Source organism: Rana temporaria, chromosome 2, assembly GCF_905171775.1.
Source record: "Rana temporaria chromosome 2, aRanTem1.1, whole genome shotgun sequence".
In the NCBI taxonomy this organism is placed as follows: Eukaryota; Metazoa; Chordata; class Amphibia; order Anura; family Ranidae; genus Rana; species Rana temporaria.
In genome coordinates, this window is record NC_053490.1 from 117,935,354 (window position 1) to 117,958,612 (window position 23,259).

Below are 23,259 nucleotides of genomic sequence, written 5' to 3' on the forward strand. Positions count from 1 at the left end.
GATGTCGGGCCTGTGGAGTCACTCCACTTCTAGACAAACTGGTCTGTTAAAATTGTCTCAGGGACTATGCAGCTGACAGAGAGTCCAAAGGACTGCAAGTAGTGGATCTACTTAAGAAAGCAGTAAAAGATTCTCTCGCAGAATTGTTAGCCACAATGCCGTCGCAACAACCTGCATCTCCTCCTCAGGAGAAAATGGCTGATGCATCCATCTCTGGGCCATCCACAAGTGGAACCTCTCGCCCGACGGCTGCTTCTTCCTCTAAACATCTGGAAGAGAACGCCATCTCAGGGGACTCCTCTGATGACCTAGATACCTCTGTTTTTTCTTTCGATATGGTTCAGCCTTATGTGCAGGCGGTAAAACAAGCAATCGGTTGGGAAGAGACTGACACAGAAGTCAAGGAGTCAAAATTGTACTTCCCCTATCTCAAACGTCAGATTTCCTTCTTCCCGCTCATGGACGAGAACAGGTATGTGATTGAGGAAGAGTGGAAAAAGAAGGAGAAAAGATTCTCCATTAATCGTCTGGGAAAGCTATACCCTCTCTCAGAGCTGGATTCCGCAATGTTGGAGGGCCCACCAGTACTTGATGCAGCCGTGGTGAGGTTGGAAAAGAATGCAACGTTACCCATGGAAGACTCAACTTCGTTTAAGGATCCATTGAATAGAAGAATGGATCTCGATCTTAAAAAAGCGTACCAAATTTAAAGGCAACACCTGTAAACCTGCAATAGCCCTGACTTCAGTGTCCAACATCTGGACGCTTATAGAGGCGGCAATCCAACAAGATATCCCAAAGGAGGACATCATCAAGGCCTTAGATGAGCTAAAGCTCTCAGAAGATTTTATCGGTGACTCAGTCCGATGCTTCGCAAGGTCGATGCTCCACACACGTGACGGCCAAGTGGCCCTTATGGCTGAAACCGTGGTCAGCAGATGTCGCCTCAAAATAAAACTGGTGCAAGATACCATTTGACGGCAAAATCTTGTTTGGGGAGACATTGGACAAGGCCTTCTCTCGTGTCACAGGTGGAAAATCAGGCCTGTTACCCCTAGACTGGCGACCCAGGCGCACCAGGACATTTGCGCCCAGATTTCAATACTCCAAGAACAAGGACTATAGGAAGTCCAGCCAGGGGAAAGGCTTTAGACGAAATTGGAGAAGCACTAAGTCCACCTTCCTCAAGACTCGTAGACAGAGACCCTTGCCTACCCCACAGGAACCTACCAAATCCTTTTGACGCCAGGCAAACCCAAGCCATCCCTGTGGGGACCAGGCTCAAACACTTCTCGAAGATCTGGGAACAAAAGTGCAGAGATCCTTGGGTAGTCTCCACAATCAAATATGATAATTTCTGGACATTTCTAGACAACCCCCCAGGGACTTTTTCTCTCCGACAAGGGTGTCAAGGTCCCCCCAAAAGGCGCAAGCCATAAATCAGTTTCTTCTCTCCCTGCAGGAACAACAAGCAGTGGTTTCAGTGCCTTCGTCTGAAAGATTTTCGGGTTTTTACTCCATTCTGTTTTTAGTCCCCAAGAGAAAAGGAGGTTGGAGACCGGTGATAGACCTGAAAAGATTAAATCAATATATCTTTCTATAAAAGATTATTTGTGTAACCCAATCAGGGGAGTGTATGCTGTCGATAGACTTGCAGGATGCCTACCTACATATACCTATACGCCCTCTTTTTCAGAAATATCTGAGGTTTGTGGTGGGGCATGTATACCTTCAATTCCAGAGCCTTCCATTGGGCCTCTGCGCCTCGCCCAGAGTCTTCACGAAGATCCTAATTGCCATCATAGTCCCTCTAAGATAATTAGGGCTTCGAGTATACCATTACTTGGATGACATTCTTCCTCTGGCGAAGGATCCAGTTAGTGGAGCACAGGAATGTTCTGTTGGCAACGCTAGAAGAATTCGTCTGGAAGATAAACCAGGAGAAGTGTCACCTTTCTCCAACCCAGGAGATGGTTTATCTGGGTGCACTATTCAATACAATTAACGGTACAGTATCCCTTCCGCCTCAGAAGGTGACATGCATTATTCGGCAGGTAAAGAAAGTGAGTGTGAGATCCTACCCGACAGCTTTGAATTGTCTGAGCCTGATAGGGTGGATGTCGTCATGTATCCCCATGGTCCCCATCCCAACCCATACACCTGACGACTCTGATGCTCAGGAGTCTACATTAGTGGATGAAGAAACACACGCTTATGAAATCACATCCCTTAGGGCATGTCAACTGTATCACAATTACCATCGACGCCAGTGCAGCAGGCTGGGGAGCACACTGCAACCATATCTCAGTGCAGGGATGATGGTCCTTCCATACAACAGGCCTGGTGTCAAACATCTTGGAAGTCCGGGCAGCCTACCTTGCATTGCTAGCCCTAGAATTTGAGATTGCGTGGAAACCAGTACTTCTTCGAATGGACAGCAGAGCTGTGGTTTCTTATATACACAAGGAGGGACACATAGCAGATCCCTGCTGAGGGAGGTGGAACCCATAATTCTATGGGCAGAAAGGAGCCTGAGACAACATCCATTGACAAAAAGCTTAAGGCGGAGTTACGCACATGCACGCTATGTAATTTGCGGGTTGTGAGGAGATCGGGTGGAACGCAGCTTGGGACGCACGCTGCTTATCCCGGCCTCCGACATGCTCATTCAAGCCCAGGGTTTTTTAGTGTATGTATTAGGAATATTACCAGCTGTTTACAGTTTGATGCTGGAATACCTCTTATTTTTTAATACATTTTTTTTAAATACACGTTTTGGTACTACACTATTGGAGCCCTGGTCTCTTTATATGAGGATTCATTGCTGAGGAACTGTTACCATCATACCAGCCTCGCTCAGAACTTGGGAACGCAGAATATTATCTAGCGGGAGGGTCTGAGGTGAGCTGACGGGGAGAAGCTTCAGGACTCCAGCAGTTTCAGACACTACACGCCATTAACCCCTGTAGGGGTGTTGACATCTGGTGAGTGGGGACCCACGAGGGAGAGCATGCAAGTCACTTGATTACCGGCTTCTACTACACCAAGTCACTTTGGAGTTTTTCACGGAGAATGAACTTGTCATGAGGATTTTTTTATCAACTAATTTAGCATTTTTGGGGTTTTCTCTGTTGTTATATAATAATTTGCTGGACAGTAGTTTTTACAATATTTTTATGTACTATTATTGGACTATTCACACATAACTATATTTTTCTTATATGCATTTTTTCACTTTTTTTTTTTTTTCCGTGGTAAACTGCCCGGTCAATTGCTTATTGTAATCAACTTGTGTTCATACACCTTTTTCTTTTTTGGCTTCTGGTCATTGCATATAGAGGCTTCGCTGCACAGATTATTTATGCACAGCTTTATGGTATATTACTTACTATTCACTTATTGCTCTTAGAAGTTTTATATATTGGAGGATCCCCCTAAGGTATGGGTTTTATAAGTTACAAGTATTTCTGTCACATTATTGGGTCTCCCCCACTGTCAGGTACTTGCACTTCAGGGATTGAAGGTGGAATAATTAACAGATTACACTGCACAGAGCAGCCAGTAATAGGTAGACATAATCAGGGAAAAGTGGATTGGGTGACTATTAGCAAGGAAATGGTTCACAGATCAGACATTCATCATCAAAAAATCTAAGACAAAAATACTTATTATAAAAGGGTTGTGGTGGGGTGGTTGATGATGCAAAAGAAGATTTTTTTTAATATATAAATGTTACAAAATCAGGCCTATGATAAAAGATCATGTATGCAAAATGGATAGGTTAAAACTAGATAGATTTTTGAGATGTGACCCTTTATTCTCTACAAGTGAGAAAGCCAGCAATAATTTTGACAGTAAAACTATACATTTTTAATAAAACATTTCATAATCTTGCATATTTGTTTTCTAGGTTTTTATCTTGTAGTCACTTATAGACTGCTGTATCTTCCTCCTCATAGAGTCAGCCAATCACTCATATGAGGTCACACGCAATCTAATGTCGTACAATTATTATAATTTTTTTCTCGCACTCTTCACTTTTTGTTTAAAAATTGATGGTTTTACTCTCAAAAGTGTTTTTGACTTTCTCACTGTAGACAAATAAATTGAGCCTTCAGAAATTAGGGGCCTGATTCCCAAAAGAGATACGCAGACTTAACTGCTGTTCAGTCTGTGCCTAACTTTGGAAACGATCCTCAAAAGGCTTTTTCCAAAGTTAGGCAGAAAATCTGACATGTGTAAGACACTTACACGGTCAAATCTTAGGATGCAGTACCGCATCCGCCGCTGGGGGCATTTCTCATTGAAATGCAGCTTTGAGTATGCAAATGAGGACTTAAGCAGATCCACAAAGCATTTCATCATTGTGATTTCTGCGTAAGTTCCGAATTTGCTTGCGTAAAACTAGGGCTGGTTTTACAATGTGGAAAGTTAGTCACACCTTGTAAAGGCCCATTCAAGCAACGGCATTTGGTATGCATTCCTGAGGGTGAACTCCACGGCAATTTTTTAATTCAAAACCGGCATGGGTTCCCCCCCCCAGGAGCATACCAGGCCCTTAGCTCTGGTATGGGTTGTAAGGAGACCCCCCTACGCCGAAAATTCGACGTAGGGGTCCCCCTACAATCCATACCAGACCCGTATCCAAAGCACGCTACCCGGCCGGTCAGGAAGGGAGTGGGGACGAGCGAGCGCCCCCCCCCTCCTGAGCCGTGCCAGGCCGCATGCCCTCAACATGGGGGGGTTGGGTGCTCTGGGGCAGGGGGGCGCACTGCGGGCCCCCCCACCCCAGAGCACCCTGTCCCCATGTTGATGAGGACAGGACCTCTTCCCGACAACCCTTGCCGTTGGTTGTCGGGGTCTGCGGGCGGGGGCTTATCGGAATCTGGGAGTCCCCTCAAATAAGGGGGCCCCCAGATACCGGCCCCCCACCCTAAGTGAATGGATATGGGGTACATCGTACCCCTACCCATTCACCTGGAGGCAAAAAGTAAAAGTTAGTAAACACACAACACAAGGGTTTTTAAAATAATTTATTAGCCTGCTCCGGAGGCCCCCCCTGTCTTCTTTATTAGCTCTAATACCAGGGGGGGCTTCCTCGTCCGCTCTCCGGGGGTCTTCTTCCACTCTCCGGGGGGGGTTTCTTCTTCCGCTCTCCGGGGGGGGGGCTTCTCCGCTCTCCAGGGGTCTGCTTCTCTCTTCGCCGCTCTCCGCTGTTGACTCGGCGCACCCCGGTTCTTCTCCAGAAGAACTAACTTTTACTTTTTGCCTCCAGGTGAATGGGTAGGGGTACGATGTACCCCATATCCATTCACTTAGGGTGGGGGGCCGGTATCTGGGGGCCCCCTTATTTGAGGGGACTCCCAGATTCCGATAAGCCCCCGCCCGCAGACCCCGACAACCAACGGCAAGGGTTGTCTGGAAGAGGTCCTGTCCTCATCAACATGGGGACAGGGTGCTCTGGGGTGGGGGGGCCCGCAGTGCGCCCCCCTGCCCCAGAGCACCCAACCCCCCCATGTTGAGGGCATGCGGCCTGGCACGGCTCAGGAGGGGGGGGGCGCTCGCTCGTCCCCACTCCCTTCCTGACCGGCCGGGTAGCGTGCTTTGGATACGGGTCTGGTATGGATTGTAGGGGGACCCCCTACGTCGATTTTTCGGCGTGGGGGGGGTCTCCTTACAACCCATACCAGACCTAAGGGCCTGGTATGCTCCTGGGGGGGGGAACCCATGCCGGTTTTTTCTTTGAAAATTGGCATGGAGTTCTCCCTCTCAGGAATGCATGCTGAGCGACGCTGTCATTTTTTTTTATAATTATTTGTTTTCCCGGCGCGTATATTTTTTTTCACCCGTCGCAACTTTAGTGTCCCGTCGCAATCCACAAAGCCGCCCGGCGTCAATTACGTTCGCGCGCTGCACGTCGGGTAAATTACGTCACACGCATGCGCAGTACGGCCGGCGCGGGAGCGCGCCTCATTTAAATTTTAAACGCCCCCCGGAGAGGAGGACCGCCTTGCGACGGAGGCACTTAAGTTACACGGCCTGAAATTTCTAGGTAAGTGCTTTGTGGATCAGGCACTTAGGTAGAAACTTTAAGTCAGTGTAACTTAACTGCTGAAAGTTAAGTTAGGCAGCTTTTTTGGGAATCAGGCCCTAGGTCTTCAAGTGCGATGGCAATACTTAAGGGAAGGTGGTTTATAAACCTGAGGCATTGTAAAAGAATCTTCAGAAATTAAGTCTACATTCAGCAAAGATGGAGAGAAATGTCCTACCTTCTCAGGACCTTAAGTTAAACCTGAGCTTATGTTCGGGAGTATAGCCTGTAAATGGGGTGGTGCCCTTTTTAATTTGCATAGTGCCTGAACCTGTAATGCCTCGTACACACGACTGCAATGAGAGCTTTTGGCCGGGAATCCCGACCGTGTGTATGCTCCATCGCAGTTTTTCCGACGGCAAAACTACCAGACAAAAAAAGATAGCAGGATCTCTTTTTTCCAGTGAGGAAAAAATCCTGGCGGGAAAACCATTCGTCTGTATGCTTTTCCGACGGGGAAAAAACTGTGCATTGCTCGGAAACAATTACTGTAGACGCATGCTCGGAAGCATAGAACTTCATTTTGTCGGCTCATCTTAGTTTTTTACGTCACCGCGTTCTTGCCAGTCAAAAGTTCACCGGAATTTTGTGTGACCGTGTGTACGCAAGGCAGGCTTGAGAGGAATTCCGTCGGGAAAACCGTCAGTTTTTTATCCAATGGAAAAACCGGTCGTGTGTACGAGGCATTAGAGGTTTTGGCTATACCCACATGTGCAAGTCCCTTGGCTTTAGCCCTCAAACCTACAGTCTGCTGGGTTCTGAATTTCCATTAGTCTGGCATCTCTGTGTCTAGTTTTGAAAAACACTGAAGGACAGATTTTGTACCTATTCCTCCTTGGTCCTTACCTTCATTGAGGGTATTACTAATATTGCCCCTACTGTTATGTCAAGGGGCTGTCCTTGTTTATCTCTCCTTACATGCTCCTTTAGGAAGACTGACTACCTGTTTAAGGTTCTAGAAAATCACTGCAGGAGGTCTTTAGCATCCAGTTCAATCATATCCAGGTGGACTTGCTAAATCATTTGTCATGTCTATCTTTAAAAACAATGGTTCACTGTTAATTTTACAAGGGTAGTAAATGCTTTCAATTCTTTCCAAAACCAAGATTCAGTCTTCCAGGTTTGCAAAGCTGCACTATTCAAATGTATGCACAGACAAAATGAATTTAAACAACGCAGGAGACCACAGTCAGGGATACAGGTATGGGGGAGGGTGTGGTAATTTAGGCAAAGGAAGCAAGCAAAGAATTAGTGCACTTTATTTACAAGTGCACTTATCTTTTAAGGTAGCTGATGTTTACTGTGTGCAGAGCCAGATTTCCATCACTGAATCATGTAAGTACACATCCCTTGGGACCAAAATCACCCATGTTACACAGATTTTTTTTTTTTTGCTTTACCGATCCCAACCTGGTTTAGAATATTCTGACAAAGTGTAAATAAGTTACATTATGACTGTTTTTCTTCTGTTGATGGGAAAAAAGACTGGGTAAAATTAATGGCTGATTACTATAGGATAAAGCCTCCTCTTTGCACATCCACTGCCTGTAGGCACAAGCCTATTGTACCTAAGGGTAAATCTGCCCTGTTAGCAATTCGGACAGTTCATGGCTATGAATGGAACATATACTGTATAGTCATATTCTATGGGTCTAGGTATGGTAAAATGATTTGAGTGGCTGTCACTTTCTGTCTTTGCTATTTGTGAATAAATCAGTCTGACTATGTATGAAAAGCTTGTACCTGAACACTCACTGCTTCCAGGCTCCTGTAGGATCATCATCAAATCTGAAGAAGGTTCCAAAACCCAGGAAGCTGTAGTAAGAAATATCCACTACATACATCCTGGGCTTTTTGTATTGGCTACCAAATATGATGTGTGGCCTCACTGACCACTAGGAAGGTGGAGGGCTTGAACAGGGAGGATGGGTTTAATATCTACGTGAAAATTGTCCTTAGGTTTACATATTCTTGGATGTCCAGCAGACAATCTGTGAATGTGAGCAGGCACTCTGGGGTGTCTAATAAATGGTTCTTGGACCTCTTTAGAAAGTAAGGTGAGGAAGGAATGTCCAAGTAATCCCATGCGCAGCTTCCTGGCTGATGAAGGAAAATATTCCTCCAGTATTTTTTGATAACATACTGCATTCATCTTGCCATCAATTTTGACCAAATTTCCTGTGTCTTTGTAGTTCACACATTCCAAAAACATCAGCGATCCACCTCCGTGTTTCACAGTAGGAATGGTGTACCTTTCATCAAAGGCCTTATTGACTTTGTGCCAGAAGGTTTGAGGCTTGTCTCTGTGCTGTTTGGCGTATTGCAAGTGGGATACTTTCCGGCATTTGCGTAGTTATGGCTTTCTTCTGGCAACTCGTCCATGCAGCCCATCTTTCTTCAAGTGCCTCCTTATTGTGCATCTTGAAACAGCCACACCACATTTTTTCAGAGAGTACTGTATTTCACCTGAAGTTATTTGTGGGTTTTTCATTGCATTCCGAACAATTTTCCTGGCAGTTGTGAAATTGCAGTTGGTCTACCTGACCGTGGTTTGGTTTCAACAGAACCCCTCATTTTCCACTTCTTGATTAGAGTTTGAACACTGCTGATTGGCATTCTCAATTCCTTGGATCCAAAACACACAAACAAAACCAAAACAGCCCTGACCCCACAAACAACTCTCAAATGTTGACAGTCTATATAGAAAAGTTTTCTTGCTCTAGGTGCTGCAGCTCTCTCAAAGATCCACTGGGTGGCAGACTTAATTTGAAATATACAAGGAAATGAGAGCGCACGGCTGCCCTAGTGTCATTTTGTTTTAATTGGCTCCCAAAAATGAGTGGTAATGATGTGGGTGAATGATACAGAGTCTGCATTGATATCCCACATCATTACCACTCGTTTTTGGTAGCCAACCCAGTTATACAGGCCAGGAAGGGAGACATATATCCTGCTGTACATGCGATCTAAGTCCCATGTTTGTGAGTGCAATCCTCTACTATTTGATTTTTGCATTTTTATCATTAATCACACTTGGGCAGCCCTGCGCTCTCTTTTTCTTGTATATTTCAATTCCTTGGATATCCTTTTATATCACTTATGTTTTATACAGTTCAACTACCTTTCCCCGCAGATATATGACAATTCTTTGCTTTCCTCATTCCTAAGAATCCAGAAATGTCAGTGCAGCACTGGATGAAAGATGCAAGATTACAAGCAAACAGCTCACAGGTGAGTATGTTTCCTTTAATAGCCAATTCAAACCTCTTTGTGTCAACTTGTGTGCATGTTATCAGGCCGAAATCACCAGGGTATGTAAACTTTTGATCAGGGTCATTTGGGTTTTTGCTGTGATTATGATTTAAAAAGAGTAAACACATTAGATTGATAATAAATTGCTTCAGACAAACAATAACCATGAGTGAAAGAAAAGTTTGTGTTATCACTCATATTCTCTGAAAAAATGGCCAAGAAATCATAAATTCTGCCAGGGTATGTAAACGTATGAGCATACCTGCAGAATACAACAGAGTCTTGCAAGGTCTTGCAAAGGTCTGCTATGATGATTCATCAGTCTTACGTAAACGTCAGACATGTCTATATTTGAAAATTTCCAAATAACATTCTACTGTGTATCAATTTGTGTGTTTGCTAATCTTTTTTTATTTATTTTTACAAAATTGTTTTATTGAGGTAAAATTTTGGTATAATAAGAGGTTTTAATTACAGAAACATTAACATATAAAAGGTTATTCAGTTATATAATTATTGAAAATTAGACGTAAAGTATAAAATATATTGATACAATCTATCAAGGGTTTTGTACAAAGAAATGCCTTTACAATAGAGTAAAGAACATATATATATATATATATATATATATATATATATATATATATATATATATATATATATATATGTACAGTACAGACCAAAAGTTTGGACACACTATCTCATTCAAAGAGTTTTTTTTATTTTCATGACTATGAAAATTGTAGATTCACACTGAAGGCATCAAAACTATGAATTAACTCATGTGGAATTATACATAACAAAAAAGTGTGAAACAACTGAAAATATATTTCATATTCTAGGTTCTTCAAAGTAGCCACCTTTTGCAGCAGGCACATCTCTAGAACTGTTAAGAGGAGACTGTGTGAATCAGGCCTTCATGGTAGAATATCTGCTAGGAAACCACTGCTAAAGAAAGGCAACATGCAAAAGAGACTTGTTTGGGCTAAAGAACACAAGAAATGGACATTAGACCAGTGGAAATCTGTGCTTTGGTCTGATGAGTCCAAACTCGAGATCTTTGGTTCCAACCCCCGTGTCTTTGTGCGACGCAGAAAAGGTGAATGGATGGACTCTACATGCCTGGTTCCCACCGTGAAGCATGGAGGAGGAGGTGTGATGGTGTGGGGGTGCTTTGCTGGTGACACTGTTGGGGATTTAATCAAAATTGAAGGCATACTGAACCAGCATGGCTACCACAGCATCTTGCAGCGGCATGCTATTCCATCCGGTTTGCGTTTAGTTGGACCATCATTTATTTTTCAACAGGACAATGACCCCAAACACACCTCCAGGCTGTGTAAGGGCTATTTGACCAAGAAGGGGAGTGATGGGGTGCTGCGCCAGGTAACTACCTCTTGAAGCTCATCAAGAGAATGCCAAGAGTGTGCCAAGCAGTAATCAAAGCAAAAGGTGGCTACTTTGAAGAACCTAGAACAGTGATGGCGAACCTTGGCACCCCAGATGTTTTGGAACTACATTTCCCATGATGCTTATGCACTCTGCAGTATAGTTGGGAATCATGGGAAATGTAGTTCCAAAACATCAGGGGTGCCAAGGTTCGCCATCACTGACCTAGAATATGAAATATATTTTCAGTTGTTTCACACTTTATTGTTATGTATAATTCCACGTGTTAATTCATAGTTTTAAAGCCTTCAGTGTTAATCTACAATTTTCATAGTCATGAAAATAAAGAAAACTCTTTGAATGAGAAGGTATGTCCAAACTTTTGGTCTGTACTGTATATATATATATATATATATATATATATATATATATATGATGAAAAAATAAATAAAAAAATATAGAAATATAAATTTGAACTAATATCTTTATTCAATTGTTTGCATTTCTGAACAATACATCTCCATGTGAGAACCAAGAGTCTCATTTTTTATTATAAAATTGTATAGAGTTGTATAATAAGTGAAAGATTTTTTCCATCTGGTTAATGAAACGAATTCTTGTTTTTAATTGATTTATCATAATTGAGGAGATTTCCAGCGATGGATATGAGCCAATAAATTGCTACATATATATATATATATATATATATATATATATATATATATATATATATATATATATATATATATATAGTGTGAACATCTGTTTGCTAATCTTTTTATAAAAATCTTAAACATATCTCTTGTCCTTGAGGAATCTTGGACAAACTTGCCACCTGCTATCACCTAGAAATGTTCTCACTGGTTGTTGACTTCTCCTTGCTATAAAAGAGGAGACATCTAAGGCTTGGTTGTACAAGAGATTGTCCCTGCAATTGCCTTACAATGTTCAGGCTTCTGATACTTGCTGCCCTTGTCCTCTGCGGTAAGTGATGTTCCCTATACATCGAAACTTTATTTAAGTATATAACAGGGGAAATAATTGAATAAACCCAGGTATATTAGAATATATTAGAAGAAGAAAGTACTGAATAATTGAAGCAAATATTAACAATTTGTTTTGCGAAGTTTCTTAACTCCTTTAGTAAATCAACCCAAAAGTATATTATACATTATATATTATATTATATAGTATGTTATACCCACATTGGTCTATCTTTTTTTTTTAGATTTAAAGTATATGCAAAGCCATTTTTTTATATATAATAGAAAGGGGTTTGATCCATTTTATTTTTTGGGGTAGGAGAGACCACTATTTCTATTTGTCCAGTGAATCACTGTCTCCAGGACAAATGGGGAAAAATCCAAAATGCTCAGCTGTCAGCAAAACAGGAAGGTGGGAGATACACTGATACTGAAATGTTAACTAGAAGTACTCCTAATGATGGGTTTTCCACTACAATGTAAGTGGTTATAGCAGAATTAACTTAAAGTTAAAGGCAATTTCTGCAATTTTCTACTCTGTGCTGAATAACTGTGATCAGGATTTTAAGGGCCCTTTCACACGGGACGGATCCGTGATGATCCACCCTGTGAACCTCCGCTTGCTCAGCGGGGATCGCTCCGCTGATCCCCGCTGAGCCGGCGGATGACAGGGCGGTCCCCGCACACTGTGCAGGGACAACCCTGTCAGATCTCTGCTCTCCCCTATGGGGGGATCGATTGAACATGGACTGTCTGCCGTGTTCACCCGATCCACTCTGCAGACTGATGGAAAAATAGGATTTTCCTCCGTCTGCAGATTTGGAGGATTGCAGACACCGATGAGATCGGGTGTCAGCGGATGTTCAACTTTGCAATTCAGTTTTTTTGTTTTTTATATAATAGTATTTTCACATAATGTATTGACGTGCACACTTTTTGTCTTTTTTATTTTGCTTAAAGGATACTGTCATGATGAAAACGTCCGCTATGTTGAGGACAGTGATAATAGCCGTGTGGTAGGAGGCACCAATGCAGCCAAGAATGCCTGGCCATGGCAGGTTAGTTATGAAAAAGCACAAGATCAGGTCATTGATTTGACCTTTGAAGCACAATTGTTCATAAATGATCAGTATACATTGTAAAATGCTTTATACATAGTTTTTGATATTGATGATTTCATGGAGGTGAAGCATTTCCAAAATAATTTACTAATTCTATGACCTGTTTTTGCCAACTTTAACAGAATTAGTCAAATTAAATGCAAAGTTAAAGAACTGTGTCTAACCCAAGTAAAATGATATTCAGGATAAAGTTTGAATATTAGCTGAGCCCATGGTTCCCCCTGCTTCCTGTTAAAGCAAGAAGTGAGCGGAGCGTTGCTGCAGCTGGGACAGCACTGGAGTGGTGAGGGGAATCAGATAAGTGTTTAGGGATGGGGATGGGTTGGACAAGTAATGCAGATAATGCATTAAGATAAAAATTACTCACTTTAAAAGCATGTTGAAAAACTAGTAAGCAAGACTACCAAAAATTAGGCCTGACTGGTGTGCACGTTTAGTAACCTCTTTAAAATGGCACACAGTGTCAGGCTATTATATGAATTCACAATTGGCATGTAGCCATGTACACATCTATCTATTGCATCTATAAACGTTAAGCGATAAAAAGATGTCAAAATATTATAGCTATTCAGACTGTTACCAGATTGAATCAGGTTAGAAAAGTAAAGATTATATCAGATTACTTGCCCTGGCAACATCCTCCATTGTTTTATCTTTCAGCAAAGTTATATTTCTGCTCTTTAATTTCTCCAGGTATCTCTGCAGTATCTCTCTGGCAGCAGCTGGTACCACACCTGCGGAGCTTCCCTGATCCGTGCTAACCGTGTCTTGACTGCTGCTCATTGCGTGGACAGGTATTATTACATGACTGTACTTAGACAATAATATATATATAGTATTCATAGGTGTGTGCAGCTTATGGCATTAGGGTGTGCAACTCAAGGTTTAAACACACATACGTGTGTATGTATATATATATATATATATATATATATATATATATTGCACCCAAGTATTGCATGCAGCACCCCCATTATAATGTGTGCATCCCCTGAACCTATATACAGTATATATATATATATATATATATATATATATATATATATATATATATATACACACACACTTTTTTTTACAGTAGTAAATGTGAGTGTATAGGGCCCCTCTACTGTGATGAACCCCTGTAGCGCTCACCAACTCAGTGACAGCCCCCGCCAACTGCTCTCCATACAAGCCAAGTGACAGGTCCTGATCCCGCCTCTCCTCTGACCATACAGCCAGTGGCCCTGTCCCTCCTCTCCTTGTATAAGGTGAGTGACAGTCGCTGTCCCCACCCCCATGCTCCCATTAGCTGTCCCCCCAGGATCAGGGAGAGAGAAGCGGACAGGCTGGAGATAGGGCGAGAGTGGAAGGATCAGTAGGATGGCTTTTGTGTGTGCCTGTCCTGCTGCTGCTGCTCCTTCCCCCCAGAGGCCTATGATCAGACCTCCTCAACCACTCCTCTACACTGCTACCCTGCAGACTAAGCCTGCTGAACCCCAACGTCGGGGTGCTGTCCCTGCTCACCAGCCTGACCTTAAAGCGCACAGGGTAAATAATGTGTGCCCAGGCACACTCTTTCATTTATTTTAGATTACCAAAGAGCAGTTTTTCTTAACATATACTTGTCTATCTTCCCAATTAAATAAATAAATAAAAATGTTGTACTGGATAACACCCTCAATGCACACACATCTGTGCTGAATGCACCCTCAAGTGCTTTTATAAACTTACCCATCTCTGGTATGTTCTTTTGCAGGGCCAATAATAAAAAAAAAATTCTTGGAGGGTTAGAAAGAAAAAAGAATTAGGCAGCGCACTGCAGTGTTCCACAGCAAATTATGCACATGGCAAATTTGCGCTAACAATAGGAGGGGCACATAACATCAGTGGATATCACACAGAGAACAGGGGTTAGCAGTCAGGAGTGTGTATCTCAAAGACTGCAAGAGACAAGAGGGCCAGGCATGCACAACAGATAGAGTACAGGGGTCTAAAATGCATAATGCACAAAGTACAGAGGTCAGAACTGTGCACTACAAAGAGTAGAGGGGTCAGAAGTAAGTAATGCACATAGTGCAGGGGTCAGGAGTAAAATCCGCTTGCCAGACTAGGGCAGTTCAGAGTAAGAGAAGTCTTCCCTTGGCTGGGTCATGTGAGTGGAGCCAGAGAGCTGCAGCCTCCTTTGCTCTGAATTGTCAGGCTGCGGGAGTGACTGCTGCTTTGGATGCCCAGTGCAGCTGTCAGCACCAGCTTTGGCGCTGCACGGAAGCTCATGGGGGGATTTATCTACTCTCCTGCTCCCCTGATGTGTGCTGTAACCCCAGTGAATGTCCAAATACTTTAGTACTAAGCTAAACAAAGTGCACTTTTAGCAGTAAAAGAGACTGTCACATGGCAGAGAGAGTGACACCACCACTCCCCATAGTGTCTGTTGATACTGTGGATTCTTGTGCTGGCTGCAATGGAGGAAAAAGCAGTGGGGGAGCACTGGCAAGGTATATACCAGTGAGAAGGGTGACCCTTTATACAGACACTGTGGGGTTGATCTCCTAAAGGGAAATAGACTGTGTACTTAGCTTCATCATCAACCTATTCTTCCTGTGCTCTCTCTAACAAGGGACAGACATGAGATATACAGATCAGAGAGTGCAATATATGTATAATATTCCTACAAATACTAACTTTTATTTCCCTCTGAAATTTTGTATATGTCTAATAGTAGAAATATCTCTAATTTTCTTTATTCTTTCTAATTTTCCCTAGAGTTGTCTCCTTCCGTGTTGCCCTGGGAGACCACAACCTTAACACTAATGAAGGAACTGAACAGTACATCTCTGTATCCTCAATTAGAAAGCATGCCAGCTGGAACACCAACAACGTCGCTGCTGGGTAAAAAAACTGAAACATGGTGATAGATCTGTTATTGTTTACTCACATTCATATAAGTGCCCTTTTACATAAAAGTGGATAAGGTGGCATTAAGTACAATGTGAACATTAAAAAACAGTAACTGTTCTGCTGAAGAGGTTGTTAGAGCAGACTCTATGTCATAGTAATCCAATAAGTGTACATGCACTCAATAGAAACCTGTAAGTGGTAATATAACAAAAAAAATACCATATACATGTTCCAATTTAGTCACAACTATTGAAATGTTCTAAACTCTTAAGGGGCAGGACCTCATAAAAAATGCAATGTCTTTGCAACTTAGTCATGAGAAAAAAATATAATAGACTTACTGTATGTTTTCTGGGATATCATAATGAATCGTTGCTGTTTTCTAACAACAATTATAAACCTGATAAACTTCTCTGTGACCTCCAATTTTCTGCTAGTAAATAGGACTACTAGTGTTAAGTTATCCATGCACAGCTCAATTTTCTCTTCTTCAGCCTTTGGGGAAAATCAGTTGCTTCCTCCATACATGCTAAACAGAAAACATGGAGCAATTTCCACTGACACAAACTGTATTAAGCAGCTGTGCCACCTGCAGTTGCCTGATTACCTGAACAGTGACTGCATCTGATAGGATACAGTCACTGCTCAGCCAATAGTGGTCACTTGGCTTAGTTGATTTTGAAATCAGCATTTGTCCCACCATAGGGTTTTTGCACTGTTGTAATCATATGCAATGTAGGTATTTGGATATCTGCTCAGCTCTGGAACCTGTATGGTTGTACAAACCAAATAAAGTTTTTTCGAAAAAAAAAAAAAATTGTCCCACCAGGTGGTGTTTGTAGAGCCACCCAAGGATCAAATCTCTTCAGGCGAAATCAGCCAAAATTTTAGTTGGCTATGGCCCGCCTTTTCCTACAGAAGAATCTCGCTTCTTGCTTTGAAATGCTTTGGAGTTTATTTTTAAACCATAGAATGATTCATAACATAGCTCAAAAAAAGTTCTCAGTCTAGCGTTTATATCACAGTTATACAGGCACACAAAACTAGGGACATTTTTGGTACAAGTTTATTTTTTGACTGAAGAGAGAAAATAGATCACCTGGGGGAAATCCAAGCAAACATCAGTAAAACCAGCAAACAAATTCAATGCATTTTCCCTGATGGAACTTCAACCCCAAACCACAGCTCTACAAGGCCACAGTGCTAACCGCCTAGCCACTGTGTACATATTAGGTTTACCCTTGCCATAGAACCAACATATCAATGCCCTTAGTATTTTGTCTTGTCTCTTTTCATGGACAGTAGACTGTGCAAATGTCACTATGTTTTGTCTTTTTTATGATGTAGTAATGTAAAGCACTCATGTCTTTTGTATAATTTATAGTTATGATATCGCTGTCCTGTGGCTGGCCTCCAGCGCTACCCTGAACACCTCTGTGAAAGTAGCTACTCTGCCAAGTGATGGCTACATCCTGGCAAACAACTACAACTGCATTGTCACCGGCTGGGGAAGAACCAGCAGTAAGTATTGATTCCATCATAGGGAAGCTTAGTGACATAGTTCTGTTAATATAGTCAGGAGAGGGTTAACAACTGTGGTATGCAGACACATTTCAGAAAATAAATTGTGTAAAAGTGTTTTTAAGACAGATATGCTGTATGATTGTATCTTTACTCAGAACATATCCCCTCTGCTGATTGGAAGTAGTGCTACAAAAATATCAAGCAAGCCCCTGGCAAGTTCTATAATGTGAGCCTGTTTAACCACTTAAGCCCCGGACCATTTTGTTGCTAAAGGACCAGGTCCCTTTTTGCGATTCAGCACTGCGTCGCTTTAACTGACAATTGTGCGGTCGTGCGACGTGGCTGCCAAACAAAATTGACCTCATTTTTTTCCCACAAATAGAGATTTCTTTTGGTGGCATTTGATCACCTCTGCGGTTTTAATTTTTTGCGCTATAAACAAAAATAGAGCAGCGATTTAAAAAAATAATAATATTTTTTACTTTTTGCAATAATAAATATCCTCACAAAATGCTATAAAAATGCACTGATTACTGTGAAAATTACACTGACAGTGAAGGGGTTAACCTGTAGAGGGCACTGAAGGGGTTAAGTGTGACCTAATGAGTGATTCTTACTGTGTGGGGGCGTGGCTTGGCGTGTCACGTCACTGATCGTCATTCCCTATGGCAGGGAACAGACGATCAGTGACAGTCTGACTAGGAAGCACGGGGAGAGGTTTGTTTACACTTACCTCTCCCCATTCTTCAGCTCTGTGACCCGATCGCGGGACACCGGCGGCGTGCCATTCTGCCGACGTACATCGGAGTGTTAAGCGGTTAAAATGTAAAAAAAAATGCATAAAAACATAATACATTTGTTGTTAATGAATGCAAAACCTGGTCACCAGAGATTACAGACACAACTTTGTATTTGGTGTGACACAACATGTACCGTATAATCATGACTCAGACTGTTTACTTTGTAAAGTGCAGATGTGTTCTGCAAGAGCAGTTGCTCCAGAGCTTAGTAAATGAGTAGAAGCTCTGCTGACTTCCATCATCCAATCATGTGCAAGCAGAAATGCTGTTTTTTTTTTGTTTGTTTTTTTAACCTTGCACATGATTGGGTGTTCTATGCAAAGTGAAGCCTTGCCTCATTTACTAAGCTCTGCACTAAGATTTTGCAAAGTATATTTGCCTTTAGTAAATTAACCCCGTTGACTCTCCTGTGGAAGTATTAATAGCAAAGAGAGAATCAACTAGTTGCCAGGCAATTTGCAATATTTTCGGACTCTCCATTTATGCATGCAGATTTGAACAATTTGCAGGGAATCAATCATACAATTTAGAATTCAAAATTGTCTGAATTACTGAATTTTATGATCCCCACAGATTAGACAAAATCTGTGAATCACTTGTTCTTCTGGTTTACCAATTACTGGACCTAAGTTTTTTCTTTGCATTGGCTGTAATGCAAACCTTTCTTTGTCTGCAGCTGGTGGTTCCTTGGCTGCCATCCTCCAGCAGGCCACTCTTCCCACCGTTGCTTATGCCACCTGCTCCTTGAGCAACTGGTGGGGCAGCACTGTTAAGACCTCTATGATCTGTTCTGGTGGTGACGGAGTCAAGTCATCTTGTAACGTAAGTTATTTTGTTTTGTTTTTATAAAAACATGCTACTACGTTTGTATATGACAGGAAAACAAATCCCCAGTTTAAATATTTTTGTCATTAACATTATCAGAAATAATATTATTTCTACAATTATTTATTTATTAAAATAATAATAAAAAAATGTTAACATTAGATTTAGGCTAATTAAGGGGAGCAGAAACGGGTATTTTTAAAAAAAAATCAATGCCGTACTTACCGTTGTAGAGATAGATGTTCTCCCACCGCTTCCGGGTATGATCTTCGGGATTGGAAATTCCTATTTGATTGACAGTCTTCCGACGGTCGCATACAGCGCGTCACCAGTTGCCGAATGAAGCCGAGCATCGGTGAGGCTCTATTCGGCGCCTGCGCACCGACGTTTGGCTACTTTCAGAAACTTGTGACGCGCTGTATGCGACAGTCGGAAGGCTGTCAATCAAATAGGAACGCCCAGTCCCGCTGCCCATACCCGGAAGCGGCGGGAGAACATCTATCTCTACAACGGTAAGTACGGCATTGATTTAAAAAAAAAAATACCCGTTTCTGCTCCCCTTAATTAGCCTAAATCTAATGTTAAAAATGTATATTTTGGGTGAACCTCCACTTTAAGTGGAAATATACAAAATTCCATGCCACTTTACAATCTGTGAAATCACAATAAATGTATTTATATCACATATAAGGATAGACAAGGAGAGAGCGGCTAGGACCTCTACTTTCAGGGTTTAGCAATCCTCCATAAGAACAGAAACACATCATGAGACTTACTAATAAACGTCCCTACATTTCTTACAATATATGGAATTTTATCAATTTATATTTATATATATCACAATTATATTGCTACATAATTTCTAAAGTCATAATTACTGAATGTTCTACTCTAACTAAAGTGTGCATGCAGCAATTTCATTATCTGAACTTGATTTAGATGGTCCTATAAATACAAGTCACTTTCAGATCTTAAAAAAAAAAAAAAACATTTAGCCCCCTTTGTACAGTATATTGCCAATCTACTATATATATATATATATATATATATATATATATATATATATATATATATATATATATATATATATATATATATATATATATATATATATATATATATATATATATATATATATATATGCCAAATAATGAGAATACATAACACCATGCCTTCTTAAAAGTCAATTGTGAAGCAAGTTATTGTAGTGATTTCAGCAATATTTTTCATATTTTCTTACAATTTCAGGGTGATTCTGGTGGACCCCTGAACTGTTCCATCAATGGAGTGTACCAAGTCCATGGTATTGTCAGCTTTGGATCCTCTCTTGGATGCAACTATTTCCAGAAACCATCCGTGTTCACCAGAGTGTCTGCCTACATCTCCTGGATCAACAGCGTAAGTAACCAATATGACCTTCCCAGATAGAATACACAGTAGAATACACAGGTATTTTACTTTACTTTGCACAGCTCAGCAAAAATCTATTTAAGTGTTATCACATGGAATTAAGCCAATGAACTTGTGGAGCATCCAGTAAAAATTACACTCTTTTGCTTCCATCTGTCTCTGCCTAAGGCCTGGTTCACACCTATGTAGGTTGCAGTTTGCATATTTGCGTATTTAGCATTTTTAAGTACACATTTTTTAACCATTAAAGTCTATGGAACCAAAAACCAGAAAAAAGGTCCCTGGCACTTTCCATAAAATGCACAGATGTGAACTACGGTACATCCATAGGAAACCGTGTTAAATGGACTGTAGTGTATTTCTGCAAAACTGAAAACGCACTAAAAAATGCAGAGGTGTGAACCAGGCCTCTAGTAAACAATCCAATCTCTTCTGTGATGAAGGGCTGGGTCACACAGGTGTTTTTATGCCAATAATTTCAATAAGGGTTATCTTGTAGAAATTTCTCACTAGTTGATTGTTGCATTTCACTTAGGAATCCCCCTGACCCTGTATGCACACAGCATTGAGTTGAACAAACTGGCATGAAATCACTAGAAAGAGCTTTTACATGCTACTGCTTTTCCTGTTCATTAATTAATCAGTCGCTATTTACAAAATTTGTAAATTAACCATTATAAGAATTGTAAAACAGAAAGTTTTGACAAAATTGTCAAGGGAGAGCTTGCACCAACTACATGTAAAAATATTAGGGCTGTTACTGATCAAACTTTTTCTGTTCGATTAATCGTTTTTTGTTTTTTTAATCGATTAATCGACTAATTTCGATTAATTATAACACACATACAGATCCAACTACTTTTAGCTGATCTCCTTGCAGGCTGATTCCCAGTACAGCTACCAACCACTGGAAAATTGATAGCAGGATACAAAAAACACACAAAGGCAGCGCTCGATGGAAATAGCATTAAAAATTTTATAGTCTTCAAGTAGGTATCAAAATAAATATTGCACTGGAGATAAAATCGATGTAGCTACATAAACTGTAAAAATGGTGCGAGTAATACCAAACGGTAACAAAAGCAGTCATACAAACATGTAGCTAAGTATGATACTGGTATAAAAATGTGTACAACAATACCACAGCTGAATCCAGATGAGGAGAGGTTAACATCAGTCCGTCAGCATGTAGATGTCCCAAGAAGGGAACTATCACAACTCCCAGTGGATGGTTGTAGAATCCCAGGTTGATAGAGGGAAGTGTAACAGCTCTTGCGTGTGGCAGATAGTAAGGTCCCGCCCGCATGCAGATATGAAGGCACAGCAAAGGAGCCCTTCAGATGGACACGGCAAGCCCCGCCGGTGTCCGTGACATTACTGGATCTCCGACGGAACTCCCTGAAGGCCCAGAAGCCGGCGGAGAGGTGAGTACCAATCAAAATAATTTTAATCGATCAAAAAGATTTTGATCGATCAAAAAAATTAAAGATTAATCGATGAATTAAAAGTTAATTTGCACAGCCCTAAAATATATATATATATTTTTGGATAGAGTGGAGAGGGATTAGAACCCCTGTCAGATTTTATTTATTTTATAGGTTTTCCCCAGTAATAAGGAGGAAGTCTTCCAATAGGGACACTAGTTCTGATGACCTGGGGGGAAGGGGGGATTGATTCCCTTAAAGTGGTTGCAAAGTTTTTTTTTTTTTTATTAAAAAAATAAACATTTTATATGGCATTGCACATAACAGCCCTGAATCTCCTTTCTGGGGTTCTTGTGCTTTCTGCTCCACTTCTTCTCTAAATGCCCTTTCAGCAATCCGCTTGCCATGGGGGCACTTGCCAGCTCAATCCCAAGCCGGGTTGTGTGTGTCTATAGACACATGCAGCATGGCTCGGCCCTGCTCTCTGCTCCCTCCTCATGTGATTTGCTGTCCCTGTGCCTGTGAGAGAGAGGGAGAGAAGACAAGTGTTGCTGCAAACGGGCACAACGCTGGATCGAAAGAGGAGCCAGGTGAGTATTTAAGGGGGAACTGGGGAGAGCTGATCACAGAAGATTTTTTTTATCTTAATGCATAGAATGCATTAAGGTGATAAATAAATAAAAAACACATGCCTTTAGGACCTTTAATTTGCACTTTCTGTTTTGGCTATGGGATAGAAAGTGAAGGAAAATCTCCCCAATGGGATACAGATGAAAAAAATAAACCTGACTGGGTTATAACCCTCACTATCCAAAATAAAAATAAAAATGTTTTTTTCCTTTAGTTCTACTTTTGATCGCTGTATACTTGAGTACATTCAGTTTGCTAATTATTACACTATATTTACAGTAATTCAGTAAATTGACTAACAAACATATAATCCTTTATTTTTTTGTTTCTTTTAGAACATCTAATCAAAGAACCCTTTCTAAAGCATTTTTGAAGAGAAACAAGCTTCCATTTCATCTATGATATTTAAATGAGATCAGCTTGATAATAATCAGTAAATTTTGAGTATATTGTTTTTCTTTTGATATATACATAAAACACATCCTATTAATAATTTCACACTGTATCTTTCTTTAATTACATTGTATTAAACCAGTGTGTATAGGAATATACAGGAGATCCAGCTAAAAAACTGCAAGCCCTTGGGAAGAATATATACTGTATAGAACAGGGCTCAAAATTTCAAGTCCTGAGCTACTAACCAGTAGCAAGGCCTCAAGGGTTACTCGCCACCAGTTGCTCCACCCAGCCTGTCCCGCCCCTAAACACGCCCTCACAAATCTCATGAAATGACACTTAAATGTTGTATGCAGAATTAAGTTATAAAAATAAATATCAACAACAACAACTTTATCCATGCCCAACAATGCAGGCTTCCTGTGCCCACCAATGCAGCCTTGTGTCACCAATGCAGTTTTGTGCCCACCAATGCAGTCTTGTGCCCACAATGCAGCCGTGTGCCCACCATGCAGCCTTGTGTCCACCATGCAG

At 41.2% G+C, this 23,259-nt stretch overlaps 1 protein-coding gene across 1 annotated transcript; it reads left to right on the forward strand.

Moving 5' to 3' along the window:
• Nucleotides 1-11,610: 11,610 nt before the first annotated feature.
• Nucleotides 11,611-22,822, forward strand: LOC120929417 (chymotrypsin-like elastase family member 1). Its single transcript, XM_040340832.1, has 8 exons — nucleotides 11,611-11,716; nucleotides 12,676-12,773; nucleotides 13,530-13,630; nucleotides 15,582-15,707; nucleotides 17,101-17,237; nucleotides 18,717-18,862; nucleotides 20,114-20,263; nucleotides 22,665-22,822. Exons 1-8 carry the CDS (start codon nucleotides 11,677-11,679, stop codon nucleotides 22,671-22,673), a joined length of 807 nt encoding a protein of 268 aa, XP_040196766.1. The 5' UTR covers nucleotides 11,611-11,676; the 3' UTR covers nucleotides 22,674-22,822.
• Nucleotides 22,823-23,259: the final 437 nt, after the last annotated feature.